Source organism: Vombatus ursinus, unplaced genomic scaffold (genome assembly GCF_900497805.2).
Source record: "Vombatus ursinus unplaced genomic scaffold, bare-nosed wombat genome assembly UNPS02014864.1, whole genome shotgun sequence".
Lineage (NCBI taxonomy): Eukaryota > Metazoa > Chordata > Mammalia > Diprotodontia > Vombatidae > Vombatus > Vombatus ursinus.
The window spans coordinates 17,390,633-17,405,753 of record NW_020954642.1 but is presented as its reverse complement, the minus strand read 5'-3'; the positions used below and the strand labels follow the sequence as shown (position 1 = coordinate 17,405,753).

Sequence of the window (15,121 nt, the reverse complement as noted above, 5' to 3'; positions counted from 1 at the left end):
ATTGTTGTATTTATAATCCCAAGTGCTAAGCTCAAGTGTCAAATATAGCCCAATCTCTAAGACTATAATTTTTTTAGACTCCCCTCATCCCCTGCAAATATCCTCATTTTTTAGCAAGCTGAAAGGAAAAAGGGTAGTTACATGAAGTATATCAGTAGTAGCAGCACACTCAATTGCTGACAGGAAAATAATTCGTATTTATTTTCTTGAAAAACCAGAAGTCAGAAGCAGCACTAATATTCCCAGAAATACAGGTCCTTGACTCAAGCAATATCTTGAAGAAAGTAAATTAAGGCAAGCCACACTAGTTGACATTTTAAGGCTATCATGGGCATCAGGGATCAAAATTTGCCTTGGTGGAAAAAAATGAGTGTTTAAAACCAGTAACCAGTTATTTTGAATAAATATATTAGATGCAGCATTAAGTTTTACTGAGTACTTACAGCCTGAAATCCATGTTAAACTTAAAACAGGTCACAAAAACATGCAGTCTTGCAGCATGGTGGGTGGAAAAGGGAAGAGAATAAATTGTCTAAACCCTTAATTGCTACTTATCCATAATCAGTGGCCAAGGGGTCCAATAATCTGATAAATACTACCAAGTAAACAGGAAAAGCTAGTGTCAAGCCACAGTCATAGAGGCCCAAAGGGGATGGGGAACTTAGGCCCAAGACATACAACTAGGGCAAGTCTCCTTGGAGTGAAGGGAGAGTGGAGGGAACAGATGTGTTAGCTTTTTAAACCTCAAAATTTTCTAAAATTCTCAAAATTTTCAAAATTCTCGTTCAAGTTTGTCTCATAACTCATTCTTCTTAGGTCCCTCTAGTTACTCAAAGGTGGTAGGTGTTTCTGATCACACCCACAGCACCACCAGTTGCGTGGCAGTGCCCTTGTTTCCACCCAATGGGCACATTCTCAGCTGTTAATGCCCCCTTGCTACAGAGTTCTATTTTCATTAGAGGAAAGAATAGGGAAAGCATAAAGAGGAATGAAAAAAGTCAAACCATCCCAAAGGAGTGAATGTTTTTCATGGTAGAACATTATGATTTACAGGCAAAATTTTAAATTTTAAATAAAAATTTAAATACATATACAACTTCACCTCAGACATCAACTAACTGCCTTTTAACTAGTGTTTAATTTCTACACTCAGCACTAGATAGAGATAGGGGCTGAAACAGATCCTGTCTCAAAGTCCTTCCAGTTCTGATAGTCTAGGATTCTGTAGGGATTTATAGATAAATAGCACCTTCTTTGTGCTTCTTAAATTCCATATATCTGACTATATGATTTCCTTAATAGGGGGGACTCCCAGGACAGGAACTCCTTCCATGAATGGAAGATTCCAAAGGAGGTAGGTAGCCAGAGGTCAAATGACTTGTTCAAAGTCACAAGGCTAAAGTGTCAGAGTTTGGGGCAGAGTTTGATTTTTTTAACTTTTTTTTTTTTTTTTTTGCTTTTCTTTTGGTGAGGCAATTGGGGTTAAGCAACTTGCCTAGGGTCACACTAGTAAGTGTCTGAGGCTGGATTTGAACTCAGGTCCTCTTGACTCCAAGGCCAGTGCTCTATCCACTGGGCCACCTAGCTGCCCCCAGGGGCAGGGTTTGACAGTAGGTCTTCAAGACCTCAACCCCAACCCCAAGCCCTCAGCATCCTGCTTCTAATTCCACATGTCTAATTTTCACTTCTCAATTCAAATCCTACATTCATGAGAAAGTCTGTTCCTCCTCATAAAACTGAAAAGCAAGTCACATCTACCAAACACTCTGAATTGCCTGCTTCAAGTGCTATTCAGAAAGAAAGCAAAAATGCAGAATTTTCTCCTCCACATCATTTCCCCTTTATGTTGTCAGCAACAGCAAATAGAAGGCTTGGTCAAAGTTAAGAGGTAAGCTGAATAACCCTCATAGCTGGATGCATATCCCAAGGTAGACGGATCGTGAGGAAGATGGGGGAAATTATGCCTACTTAAGTCTCTGCCAGAAGCAGATATAACCTGATGATCTCATCAGAATTCACTTGCATAATTATTCCACTATCTACTCTTGGGGGAAAAGGAGGGCAGTGCAGGGAAAAGGTTCTACAAATAAAGGCCTTTGACGTGAAGGCCTTAGCAAAAGTAGGACTAGACGTCCCTTTATATTTTAAGGCATACATGCAGAGACCTATTTGCAAGTTTCTATACTCAATTTTCTAGGGCCTAAAAAATAAGTAGAACATGTCATTACAAAATGTATTCACAAGGACAGTCTAAATGTTACAATACAGAATAGAGTAAGGGTCCTATAGTATGCTTTGTAAACCATGCAAATCAGTAATACTGAAAACTCCTTTCACAGCCCATTAAGTCTATAACAGTGAATCATGACTGATAACATTAAGTTCACAGGTACAGGGATATAACCTAAGATGATCATGGTATACTTCCATTTTTAAAGAAACTATGACCCAAGAATCAGGCTTTTTTTACATAAGTCAAGCTCCCAAGCATTATTCAGGATCAGATTTTTCTTAATTTAAATACTCTTTTAAAAAACAAAACACCTATATGTTAAACTAGGCTATGCTCTAACCTCAAACTGGGTTTCTTTTGTGCTTATGGAAACAGATAACACAATGGAGACCATCTTTATCTAACTTGTATGTTCAACTTTAGCCTAATCTATTAAGTTAAATATTTTCAACAGACATTTGTACTATCACTTTCCATTTCTAACAGTTCAAATACGACAGCTTAAACATAAAAAGTTTGATATCCCAACATTTAAATAAACTTTTGCAGTAGGCAAGGAGGGGAAGAAACTTATTCACTCCTCTTACAAAACATGTCAACTGAGTCTGAATTAAAATAAACAACTGTAACTGTGATATCATCCCTATACATCCGTGCTAAATCATCAGGCAATGTCAACATGGCCGAAAGCCTCTCCTGGTCCATCTCCCCATATTCGTTGCATCCAATGGCATGCCTAATTAGATGAGTGGCTGCATTTTGGTCAGGGGCATGGATGCCTTTGGCTTTTCTTTGCAGTAATACGCTTTGCATGAGGCCCAGATTAGCCGGTTTCTCAGTCAGTTCAGGTTTCTGCCTGTTAGCCTCCTTAAGGTGCTCCACAACAAGCCTAACCACATCTTCATTACCCAGCAAGTCCCACAGTCCATCAGAAGCCATGACAAGGAACTTATCCTGACGTCTCAATTTGTGGTAAGTGATTTCTGGTTCTGCAGTCAAATAAGGGGGTGTGTAGTAGTTAGGAGGGGTGAACCGATAAATATTCAAAGCCTCAGTATCAAAACCTCTCTGGAGGACACTCTGCTGCAATTCTTTACTCCATTTTAACTGGACATCACCAAATGCCCTGGAAGGCATGAGAACACCTAATAGCCTATCATCCACAATAATAGTTCTCTCCTCAGATTCTGGGTGTTCCTTCTTCAGCCTTAAGAGCTCAGCTTTGTTCCAGGCATTATGGTCTCGGGTAAGGGGAAGACAAGACCATGCCCCATTTTCCTCCTGCACGCCAAGTATAGCTCGACAGTCCCCAGCATTCGCCACATGCAAGTGAATCCCGTCAACATGAGCCATACACGCTGTTGCACCAGAAAATGCAACCTGTAGGGAGAGGTTTCTCAACATTTCATTCTCCAAGGGAGCCTGAATTTCCAGAGAGATGTCAGAATCCAGTCTCTGGAAGGAATATGTTAAAGCTTCCTTTATGCTGAGCCCCATTTCCATATGCAGGTCCAGCAGCTCTTGCCAATAGACCCGGAGGTGGTCAAAGTGCACAGAAGTAACTTCCTTGTAAATACTGTCACCTGGGTGCTTATGCCACTGCAGGATGGGCAGGATAGGCTTCATATACTCTATGGCATCCTCCAACAACTCCAAGGTTTTATGAGACATCAAGGACACGGCAACATAATAAAAGAGCCTTTCACTTACTGCCTGGGCACATGCGTGGCCCCCATGCCCATCAAAGACACCAAACATCATTCCTTTAGTCTGAAGGCAAGATACTACACTTCCCCGGTCCTCAACGGGAGAGTTGGCAGCCAACTGGTTAGTTTCAAACCTTAACACCGGATTAGGAAGTTTACCCTCATATTGGAGAATTTTATGTGATGATTCACCAGCTCTCAAGACTTCACTTATCTGGGCTGGTGTGAGTTGCAAATGAAAGTCATCTTCTTCAGTGGAAGTGTGCCTGAAAGCTTTTTGTAGAAAAAAGCTATTATTGTGTGGTCCACAGTCTACTGCTGTTGATTTAAATAGCCCTTTAGAAAAAATTTTCCATTTCAACTTATTCCTGTTTTGGACACATCTTGAATACAAATGTCCTTTCCCTTGTAAGGTGGCAATGCTGCTTCTGGCTGAATTTAAAATCCAACAGGTCACAGTACTAGACATTATGAAATTAGACTGGATAGGGCTATTCCTTCAGGAGAATCAGATTTCTTTAAACCTGAAAATTAAAAAAAATTCAAAGCTTAAGGAAGATTTAATTCTTGAAACATGGCATGTAAACATGTAGCGAAACTATTTCTCTATTCTTTAAAAGAACAAAACATTAAGTCAGAAAACGAAGGGTTCAAGTCCTAGCTCTAAAACTGACTACCAGTGGAACCCTGGGCAAGTCATTTAACTTACCTGGGCCCAGCCAGGTGGCACAGTTAATACAATGCTGGTCACATATATATATATATATATATATATATGGTGGACATGACTGAAACTACAACAAAAATAAGGACCTCTAAGGTCCCTTTCCAGCTCTAAGAGCTGATGAAGTGAATCCTAATATTCCTACTCGATATATATTTAAACTTGTATAAATTTAGGCAAGAGAGACAGGCAAGATTTCACAGTCATTAAACACTAAAGCTACCCCAATCCTCCAAACTCAGATACACAAAATGCTGAATTTTGTTCCTTGCTCAAAACTAAAGCATCCAAGCTTCAAAACAAAAACCACTAAGTCCAAGTTGACTTGCTCCTGGACTACCAAGACTCCAGTGGGCAGGCCTCCAGTTAACTGGGCAATTTCTAGGTGACCCCTAGAAAAACTGGTTCAATCCCCTCAAAGGTCAAGCTCGGAGCCTAGGAAAGGCAGGGCTGGTTTACTTACCCCTGGTCACCACACTCATCACCTCCAGGTGGAGGGAACAAAGGGCAGGCAGCTCCTTCCTTCAGCCTGACCTCACTTCAAAAGCAAACTCCACCAGCCACACCCAAAGTCTGGACCTCAAGGGTCACCAATCCTCAGGATTGAGGTTCTTCTGGTCCTCGGAAGGGTCTGTTAGGAAAAGACATAGGTTGGAGTCTACAGCTGCATGACTCAGGCTCTGGGCCTCGGTGCTCTCATCTGCAAAATGGGGAGATGAGACTGGCCCCCGGGGTGTTTTAAGGGTCATTGACAAGTCAAGGGGAGGAGGGCCACCAAAAGATTCTCACTGGCATCCTACACCTGATAAAACTCCGGGCTCACAAAGGGGAAAGCGACCTGCAGGCAGTGGGGTCAGAGGACTGGGGTTCAAGTCTGGCTCAGCTGCTTCGACTTTGGACAAGCTGAGACCGGGAGTTGGGGGAGGGGAGAGCAGATGATGATGATGATGGTGACGATGAATGAAGGCTACCACAGCATAAGGCTTGGCTGCTAAGACCAGGTCAATTGCTGACTGCCTGGCCTGGGCACCATGGAGAGCTGCGCCGGAACCCCAACTCCGATACTGCCAGTGCAACCCCCGGGCCAGTGTCCCCCCTTGGTAGGCCTCAGTTTCCCTAGGTGTAAGACGGGAGGGTCACTCCTGCGCTTACCGCGCAGGGGCCGGCGCCGGGGGGAGCCCAGCCCGGCGGCCGCGGCCCCGCCCCCTGACCGCGGGCCCACCCCACCCCCGCCCGGGAGCGGGCAGCCCCCGGCTCCACTGCCTCCCCTGCAGCCACCGCCACCGCGCGCTGACGGCCCGAGGTGGGGCCGCGGGAAGCCCCGGGTCAGGGCGCCGCGGCGGCGGCGAAGACGGAGACAGAGGAGCCTCGATCAACGGCCGGCCCGGCGCGCGCCCCCCTCCCCCCACCCCGCCCGCACCTGAGCTCGCGGAGCCGCAGTCGCCGAGCTGCCCGGGCGAGCGCGCCGCCGTCGGCCGAGCCCGAGACTTCTCCGCTCCGACAGCTCCAAGTCCACCCTAGCCCGTGCTCCCGGCAGGGAAAAAGAGGCTGCGGCAACGCCCACCCCCTTGCCTCCACCCGCCCCTGCCATTGGTCGAGCGGGAGCGGCCCCGCCGGTGACGGCTAGGGGCGGGGCCCAATGGGAAGGGCCGGCTGAGGGTGGCCGGAGGCTTCGTCCCCTCTCCTTACCTCTCTCACCCCGCCTGCCCTGGGCGGGGCCGGGGCGGGGCGGGGGCGCGGCCATTAACCCCTTCCCCGCCGCATCCCGGGCGCGAATGTCAGGAACCGAGATCGTCAGGGCTGAGGAGAGAGGCTTTAAAAATATGGAAGAATGTCTGTGCTCCGTCTGAACAGAACCCAGAGGGCTTAGAGTGGGACGGGGGGAGGGGCGGACCCGCGGGGGGGGTGGGGGGGGACGGGACACGACCTTACAGCCGGCAGCGACCCCGGAGCGACGCTGACCCCCGAATAGAGAGCACTGGGACGCTCGGCGTCAGCTGGCAGTGACCGTAGGCCACAGGGTAGCTCCACGTGCACTGTTATCGCTAGGAGAAACCCTTGGTCCTTTCCTTCAGGAGTAAATTAACGCGGCCCGAACCAGATTCAAATGTAATCGGAAAATGTTTAACAAACTGAATAATGCAATACCACATAGGTAATGGTAATTTGTGGTTTTCTTAGTCAATGTGGCGCCTTCGCTTGGCACCTACCTACATTCTCCGTGAACCACCGGAAGCTTATTCTTCTTCATAACCTAATTTCCCACTAGGTTTCCTATCTTTTGTTTGTTTTTTTGTTTTGTTTTTTTAATATGATACACAGATAGATGTATACTCATGTAAGTTGTTGACTTGGAACATTGGCTTCTAGGTGCTCCCTTACTTAAATCCAATCCACTTGCAAGTCATGACATCACCTTCCAGACGTCATGGTCCTCCTTGAGAATGAGGGACTAAGAACCATCAACAATCTGTATCAGTAGCTGGCCCACTGGGGACCCAATTGGACATTTCCAGTTGGGCAGTGCAGCTCCCTCCTTCCGTTTTTCCTCCCTTCCCTCATACTCGGCCCAAAGGAATGTAAATATTGATGGTGAAACCTTGTTTTTTCTTAAGGAAGGAGCCTTAAACTACCAAATCACTCTGGCTCTCATGGATTGGCCAACAATAGGTCCCAGCCCAAGCCTCATTTGGTCATTGTTTAGGCCCCGATTGGCTCAGAGTGAATGTAAATAGCAATTGTTTCTGTCTCCACCAGAAACCCTGAGAGTCTTCCCCTCCCAGATTGATTGTTTTTGTTTTTGTTTTTGTTTTTGTTTTTTGACAACCCTAGGTTAAAGAGGCCATTCTTAGCCAGATTCTTATCTAGCCTTAATCACTTGAATGGGAGTTATGTAAGACAAACTGAGACCAGAGAAAGACCTTAGCTAAAAAAAGGCCAAGGTCTCCCACTGCATCCAGGGCCATCTCCAGTCATCCTGACTCACTGGTGCACTGCATCCAGATGGCTCCTGAGGAGAAAGTGAGGCTGATGACGTTGTACAGCCTTCCCTCACTTAAATCTAGTCCACATGCTAGTCATAGTATCACCTTCCTGATGTCATGGTCCTCTTCAAGAATGAAGGACAATAACAAGCTTTCACATAAGTGAAAATTGAGTCCAATGGGTCTGGATGGAAAGTTCAGAGAATAATATGAGATAGCCACCACTAGAACTGTTCTTTCCTGCTATGTAAACAGTCTAATGTTTAAAGCCTCAACCAAGCTTTCCAATCCATATAATTCCAGGCCTCTCTAGTCCTGCCCCAGTACAGAGACTTGCTGCAAGGCATTTTCCCCTTACTTTCAACAAATAAATAAAAATACAATCCAACATAGATAATGTTTAAGTTATGGTTTTCTAAGTCAGTGGGCAGCAGCAAGAATCCATTTCTCTTTGATTTGACTCTACATTACTTCCCAAGGCAGTCCATTCTTATCTGGGATCATTCCAATTATTACAAAAGCTTTCCTTCCATCAAGCCTAACTTATAGCTTCTTTGCAACCTCAACCAGTTGTTCTTAGTTCTGGCTTCTGAGGGCCAGGTCAAGGAAGTTTAATAATTCTTGCACATGATAACCCTTCAAAGGCTTCAAAATCATATAATTTATATGTATAATTTATCCAAGCAACTGACAAAAAATGTCAACCAACACAGAGTCAAGGACAGTTAGCTCTCCCTGGAACTCTCCACTTGAGACCCCCTTCCATCTCTTATGACTTGTCTTTGGATTTGGTCATTTAACCATGTCCACAGCTACATCATCTCTTCCTCTTTCCCTCTTCTTTTTCTATCCTCTTCTTCTCCCTTTCCTTTTCCCTTTCTCTTTAGTCCCTTTTGTCCTATCTATGCTTTTTTCTCTTATTAGAAGGGGAAAAAGTGAAAATTGAAGCAGAGGTGTATTGGAACCAGCTCAAACCTTTTCAAATATGAGCATTTACACTTTGAAAATTAGCAAACAATCAGGGCTTCTTTATTATTTTGTTGATTGTCTCAAAGTGATAGGAAAATGTTAATAATTCAGATTAAACTTTAAAGTGTGTCCTGGATACATTTTTTTTCCTTCAGAAAGCTGGTTGTTAAACATTTGCCAGTACATTCCTGAGCTGAGGCCTCTATGCCAGGTTGAAGGGAATTGCTCCAATGCCTTGGGGAGGTTCAGAAGGATTTGAGAGTAGGATGGGTGTCCCTGTCCACTCTTAGAAAGTCTTCAAACAAAAGTCAAGGCCTCTAGGGAAACTGCATCACAAACCTGGAGGGCAAAATTAAGTCCCTTACTTTCTGCCTTCATTCCTCTCAGGTCCCCAGTTTGTGCCCCAGCATCCCTGATCCTGTTTTTTATCTTGGTTACATGCAATGGATTGAACACTTCTATTTTAGTAAAATCACTAAATTAGAAGCTGGAGTTATTTTAGAGGCATGCTGATGAATCAGAAACCCACAAACAAGAGGAGACTGCAGGCTGTTTTCTGAGTGACCTTAAATGGCATACTGAAGGTGTAATAATGGCTCTGAGAAGCCCACCTGCCTAGTTAATTGACCTCAGGGTGTTAGGGAGAAGCAGAGAGCAGGAATGGAAGATCAGTCTCATGAAAGTAGATTTTTCTTGATTTTTCTGAAGACCTGTTCTACTCTTCTTTGTCCTTAAAAGGGGCAACCCTCACCTGGCTGAACACAAGCCTGTTTGGACAGTGAAATAATTTCAGACCCAAACTTTATCTATAACCCTAATATGATTTTGGGCAGCCAGATGGTACAGTGGATAGAGCACTGGGCTTGGAATCAGGAAGACTCATCTTCATGAGTTCAGATCTGGCCTCAGACACTTACTAGCTGTGTGACCCTGGGCAAGTCACTTCACCCTCTTTGCCTCAGTTCCTCATCTATTAAAATGTGCTAGAGAAAGAAATGGTAAACCACTCCAGTATCTCTGCTGAGAAAACCCCAAATGGAGTCACAAAAAATGGGACATGACTAAAACAACTGAACAACAAAAACTCTGTATGTTTAAGGGAACCTCCAGCTATCTGGGTGAATTAAGTCAGGGACCCTGAAATCAGGAGATGGCAAAGCATGCTGCTTATTAGGGATAAGATACTAATGTTCGGCAAGGATAGAAACTCCACTTCCAGGAGGCAATCTGTAGGTTAAATCACGAACCTCTTAATGGACCTCTGATAGTGAAGATGCATACTATGGGCAGCTGGGTGGAGCAGTGGATAGAGCACTGGGTTTGGAATCAGGAAAACATCTTCCTGAATTCAAATCCAGCCTCAGACACTTACTAGCTATGCAATCCTGAGCAAGTCATTTAATCCTGTTTGCCTCAGTTCCTCCTCTGTAAAATGAGCTAGAGAAGGAAATGGAGAACTAATCCAATATCTCTGCCAAGAAAACCCCAAAATGGGGTCACAAGGAGCTGGACACAACTAAAATGACTCAACAACCTGGTAGAGGGATGAAACAGGTAGATGAGAGGACTATTTCCCGAAAGGAATGATCCAATTTTTTTCCATCACAATTGTATTTTTTCTAGGTCCTAGTCTGTGAATGTTGGCATGCTGCTCTAAAATGAAAGCTTGTCAACAAGCTGTCCGGGTTTTATCCTTCCCTTGTTGCCCCTGCGCTCATGTTCTAGTCCCCAAGTCACTCTTTAAGTGCATGAGTCAAAATGAATACATTTATTAAGAGCTGGCTACTATGTAAAACAATATACTAAGTGCTAAGAGATACCATAATAAAGGCCTGTTGCTTTAGGCATTTATAAACCTGACTCTTGAAACTTCTTTTAAGTCACAAAAAGACTTAAACTCATTAGTTAGAAGGGGTAGGAGCGGACAACCTCTGAAATCCCTTCTAGTTCTAAACACTCTCTACACCTATATTTCAAAGTCTCTTCCAACTCTGATATTCTATGCTTCTATGTTCCAACATTCTGTGTTCTAAGGTCCCTTTCTGCTTTAACATTCAAGGTTCCAAGTGATGGCGAGTCCTTTCTTTGAAATATTTTTTAAGAGGCCTCCCACTGGACTGACCCAAGGTGAATCCTGTCTAAGGCCAGAGAGATGGACAAAATGACCTTAACTAGGTCATTTCCAGTACAAGAAAAGTAAGACTTATCCAAATGCAAGCCACAAGTTTGAGGGAATTTAAGTACAGGTTGGGCCAGCTTGCTGGGGCTGGAGGATACCCCACTCCCAGTGTTATGTGATGAACCCCCATGTTGTGCTCCAGATAAGGTTTTTAGACACTCAACTACACACAACCACATACTTTGACCTCTTTCAGGAAGCTTTGCCAATTAAAACCATTCTTCCTGACCTCAAATTGGTAGATTTCACACCAAAACTAAAAATGATTAGGGAAGGTTCTAAAATAATATGTGCAGGAAAACAGAAAGGCATAAATGTTTTGGGGTTTGTTTGTTTTTTTTTTCAAATTGTCCATTTGTGCCAAAGAAGTTTTGATATCTGGGCAGTGTTTGATAATGGATTTTTTGTATGCCTTTCAGGTATATTTTCACCCATAAAGAAACCAGATGTTTTGAAGCATCTCTGCTGTATTTCAATTGTTCTTATTGTATTAAAAACCCAGGAAAACTTGAGTTCAAATCCAACCTGAGAAACTTACTGGCTGTGTAAACCTGGGCAAGTCACTTAATCTCTGTTTTCCTCAGTTTTCTCAACTGTAAAATGGGGGTGATAATAGTAGCTACCCCCCAGGGTTTTTTGTGAGGAGCAAATAAAGTCATGTTTATAAATTGCTTAGCACTGTTCCTGGCACATGGTATGTGCTTAATAAATGCTTATTCTTTTTTCTTCCCCTTCCCAAAAGAAAAACATGCAAATCCAGATAGCATGGATTTTATACCCTAAAAATACCAACCAATTCATTTCAATAGCATTTCTCAGGTGCCAGCAATGTGGGCACACTGAAGTATAGTAGAATTCCACTTTCAATTTATTTATTTAACCTTTGCATCAGAGATACTCAAATAAGAGAAAAGGGTCCTGTTCATTTGGGAGAGTTCTAACCTGTCTGGCTTTTTCCCCCAAGCAGAAAATCTGGGAACTCCACCATCTGAAACCGCTCAATGTATGGTTACTCATCAAAGGTATTAATTCTAATATTGTACTCTGCAATTTAGGCTTGGGTCTCCCAATAATAATACACTAACAAATAAAACCTAAAATGGTATTATATTTAGTGGCCAGTCTGCTGCACACTCCACATAGGGTCCATTCCCAGAATTTATGGAGAGTAGGTAACCTTCTGAAACAGAAGCAAATAAAAATGTGTATCCTCTGCTAAAAGTCTTGCTCGAATGTTCATCATGGCAATGAGGTGCTCAGCCTGGGGCTCTCAAAAGCTATGCCAATAGAGCAAAAGCTTCAGCAGGCTGTAGCAGACTATAAAGGCTTTGAAGATGGGCCCTTATTGAGAAACTGTGTTTGTCCAAAAACAAGAGTAACTTTGGAGAGTCTCATTGTCAGAAATATCACCACCTGGTGGTGAATTTCTTAACAACAGAAATCTTTAAAACATGTTTGAGGTGAGATGTTGAGCTTTATCAGTGAAAGATGATAAAATGTCAAATCTGAAAGGGACCTTAGAAATAATCTAGTCCAACTTTCTCATTTTGCAGAGTTTAATTAACTTGTCCAAGGTCACACAGACAGTAAGTTGATGAACCAGGAATTGTACTCAGGTCACGGTAGAACAACTGATTGGTTTAAGATTGGAAAAGGAGTACAATGAGGCTGTATATTATCGCCTTATTTATTCAATTTATAAGCAGAGTACATCATGCAAAATGCCAGGCTGGATGAATCAAAAGCTAGAATTAAGGTTGCCGGGAGAAATATAATAGTCTCCGATATATATGAAGAGGAATTAAGAAGTTTCTTGATGAGAGTGAAAGAGGAGAGCTTAAAAGCTGGCTTCAAGCTTAACATCAAAAAAACTAAGATCTTGGCAACTGGTCCCATCATTTCCTGGCAAATAGAGGGAGAAGAAATGGAAGCAGTAGCAGATTTTATATTCTTGGGTTCAAAGATTATTGAGGACAGTAACTGCAGCCATGAAAAATTAAAAGATGCTTGCTCCTTGGAAGGAAAGCTATGGCAAATCTGGATAGCATATTAAAAAGCAGAGACATCGCCTTGCTGACAAAGGTCCATGTAGTCAAAGCTATGGTTTTTACAGTAGTAATACATAACTGTGAGAGTTGGTCTACAAGGAAGGCTGAGTGCCTCAGAATTGATCCTTTCTAGTTGTGGTACTAGAGAAGACTTTTGGGAGTCCCTTGGACAAGGAGATCAAATTAGTTAAAACTTAAAGAAATTAATTCAGATTCTTCACTGGAAGGTCAAATAGTGAAGCTGAAGTACTTTGACCACATAATGAGAAGATGGGACTCATTGGAAAAGACCCTGATGTTGGGAAAAATTGTGAGTCCAGAATGACTGAACAACAACATGGGGATCAGTCCAGGTGTCTTGTCATCTAGAGTGTGTCTGTGTGTGTGTGTGTGTGTGTGTGTGTGTGTGTCTAAGAGAGAGAGAGACAGAGAGCTCAATGTTTCTAAAAGCTGTAGTGAGATTCTCTACCACCTCCAGAGTAACTGAGATATCCCCGAGCCAGGTGTATAGAGGAAATAGGAAAAGTTGATTGGGAGATGGTAAAACCACCTGAATCTCTCTCCTATTATGTCAAAAAATATTGAGGGAGTGTTGAGAGAGCAGGCCTTTAACCCCAGGATGTATAGAAGGTGATAGCCTTGAGAAATAGGGTAGTAACCATATTTACTGCTTAATTTAAACACTTTGTCATTTGCCAATCCATTAACTTGTAAGTTCTTTGAGGGCAGGGATTGTCTTTGGCCTCTTTTGTATCCCCAGCTCTTTGCACCCCTGATACACAATAGGGCACTTAATAAATGTTGATTGATTGATTGCTGTACACTCTAAGTAAATGTGTTTTACCTTAATATGAAGTCATATGATGCTCTGGCTTTGATGAGGGGAGATCCAGCAGGAAACAGGAGTTCCTGAACAGAGATTTTAAATAAATAATGGACAGAAATAGGCTCTAACAACCTGAATGTGACATTAGAGAAAGGGAAGGGAACAAGCATTTTTAAGTACCTACTATGTGTCAGGCATAGTGCTATGCACTTTACAAATATTATCTCATTTGATCTGCACAACCCTGTGATTTGAACTCAGGTCTTCCTAATTCCAGGGCTATCAATCCCCTCTGATACTTCTGCTGGGGAAGTGTGGGTGTTGCAAGGTTTGCTGAAAAAGAAAAAAAAACCTTGAATTTTTAGCTTCTTATGCATACAGATTTCTTTTCTTTTTTCTTATCTCTTCTTTTCTTTTGCTTTCTCTCAGGGGTCACCACATCTTGGAGGATTCATACCTTTCTAATATGATACCTTCCTCCCTTCCACTCAACCCTTCAATCCAGCTACACTGGTCTCCTTGTCATTCCTCACCCCATCTCTAGACTCTTTGCTTTGCCCTGGCCGGTTTTCATCCCAGAAGTGTTCTACCTCCTCACCTCAGCCTCCAGCTCCTTTCTAGACTCAGCTTGATTCCCATCTTCTGCAGGGGGCCTTTCCCAGATGCTCCCCAGCTACTAGTGTCTTTTCTTCTGGGATTACCTCCCACCTACGCTGGATATATGTCCTAAGTACCTAGTTACTTATATTTTGTCTCCCACATTAGAATATGAGCTTCTTGAGAGGAGGGTCCATGCTTGTTTTATAAAAATAACAATAGCTAGCACTTCTATAGCACTTTAAAGTTTAAAAAGCACACTACTACTACTACTACTACCACCACCACCACCACCTAACATTTATATTTTGTTATTCGGTTGTTTCGGTCATTTCCAATTCTTTGTGACCCTTTTTTGAGGTTTTCTTGGCAAAGATATTGGAGCGGTTTGTCATTTCCTTCTCCAGCTCATTTTACAGATGAGGAAACTGAGGCAGAAAGGATTAAGTGACTTGCCCAGGGTCAACCAGCTAGTAAGTATCTGAGGTCAAATTTGAACTTCCTGACTCCAGACCAAGCACTCTATCTATTGCACCACCTAGTGCCCAGAATCAGAAAAACCTGAGTAGATAATTATAATTATAATATATGTCAATATGTGATAAGGAACAGAAGAGATGTATGAAGAGCTACTTGGTTTTGAGAAGGGACAAGTGATCTCTGATCCTAGAACAGAAGCTGCCTGCCTTGTGCCCCATTTTATACTGCCTGCCAGGTATGGGCAGCTCTGGACCCATGGGCATGGGTTATACTCAGAAGGTCAGAGGATTACAGTTGAACCCTGCCCTCATTTGGGGAGGATTCAAAGCATCAAACTCTGAACTAAAAGAGATCTTAGAGATTATTTAGTAAAAA

At 43.1% G+C, this 15,121-nt stretch overlaps 1 protein-coding gene across 1 annotated transcript; it reads right to left on the bottom strand.

Annotated features, from left to right (window-relative positions):
- Positions 1–1,529: 1,529 nt before the first annotated feature.
- Positions 1,530–6,112, bottom strand: LOC114027948 (pyruvate dehydrogenase [acetyl-transferring]-phosphatase 2, mitochondrial-like). Its single transcript, XM_027842095.1, has 3 exons — positions 6,084–6,112; positions 5,127–5,294; positions 1,530–4,463 (listed from the first exon to the last, which is right to left on the bottom strand). Exon 3 carries the CDS (start codon positions 4,406–4,408, stop codon positions 2,804–2,806), a length of 1,605 nt encoding a protein of 534 aa, XP_027697896.1. The 5' UTR covers positions 4,409–4,463; positions 5,127–5,294; positions 6,084–6,112; the 3' UTR covers positions 1,530–2,803.
- Between the last annotated feature and the right edge of the window lie 9,009 nt (positions 6,113–15,121).

What these genes read in the sequence shown, in the direction of transcription:
- LOC114027948 (XM_027842095.1), bottom strand. Translation starts at nt 4,408, where the DNA reads ATGTCTAGTACTGTGACCTGTTGGATTTTAAATTCAGCCAGAAGCAGC.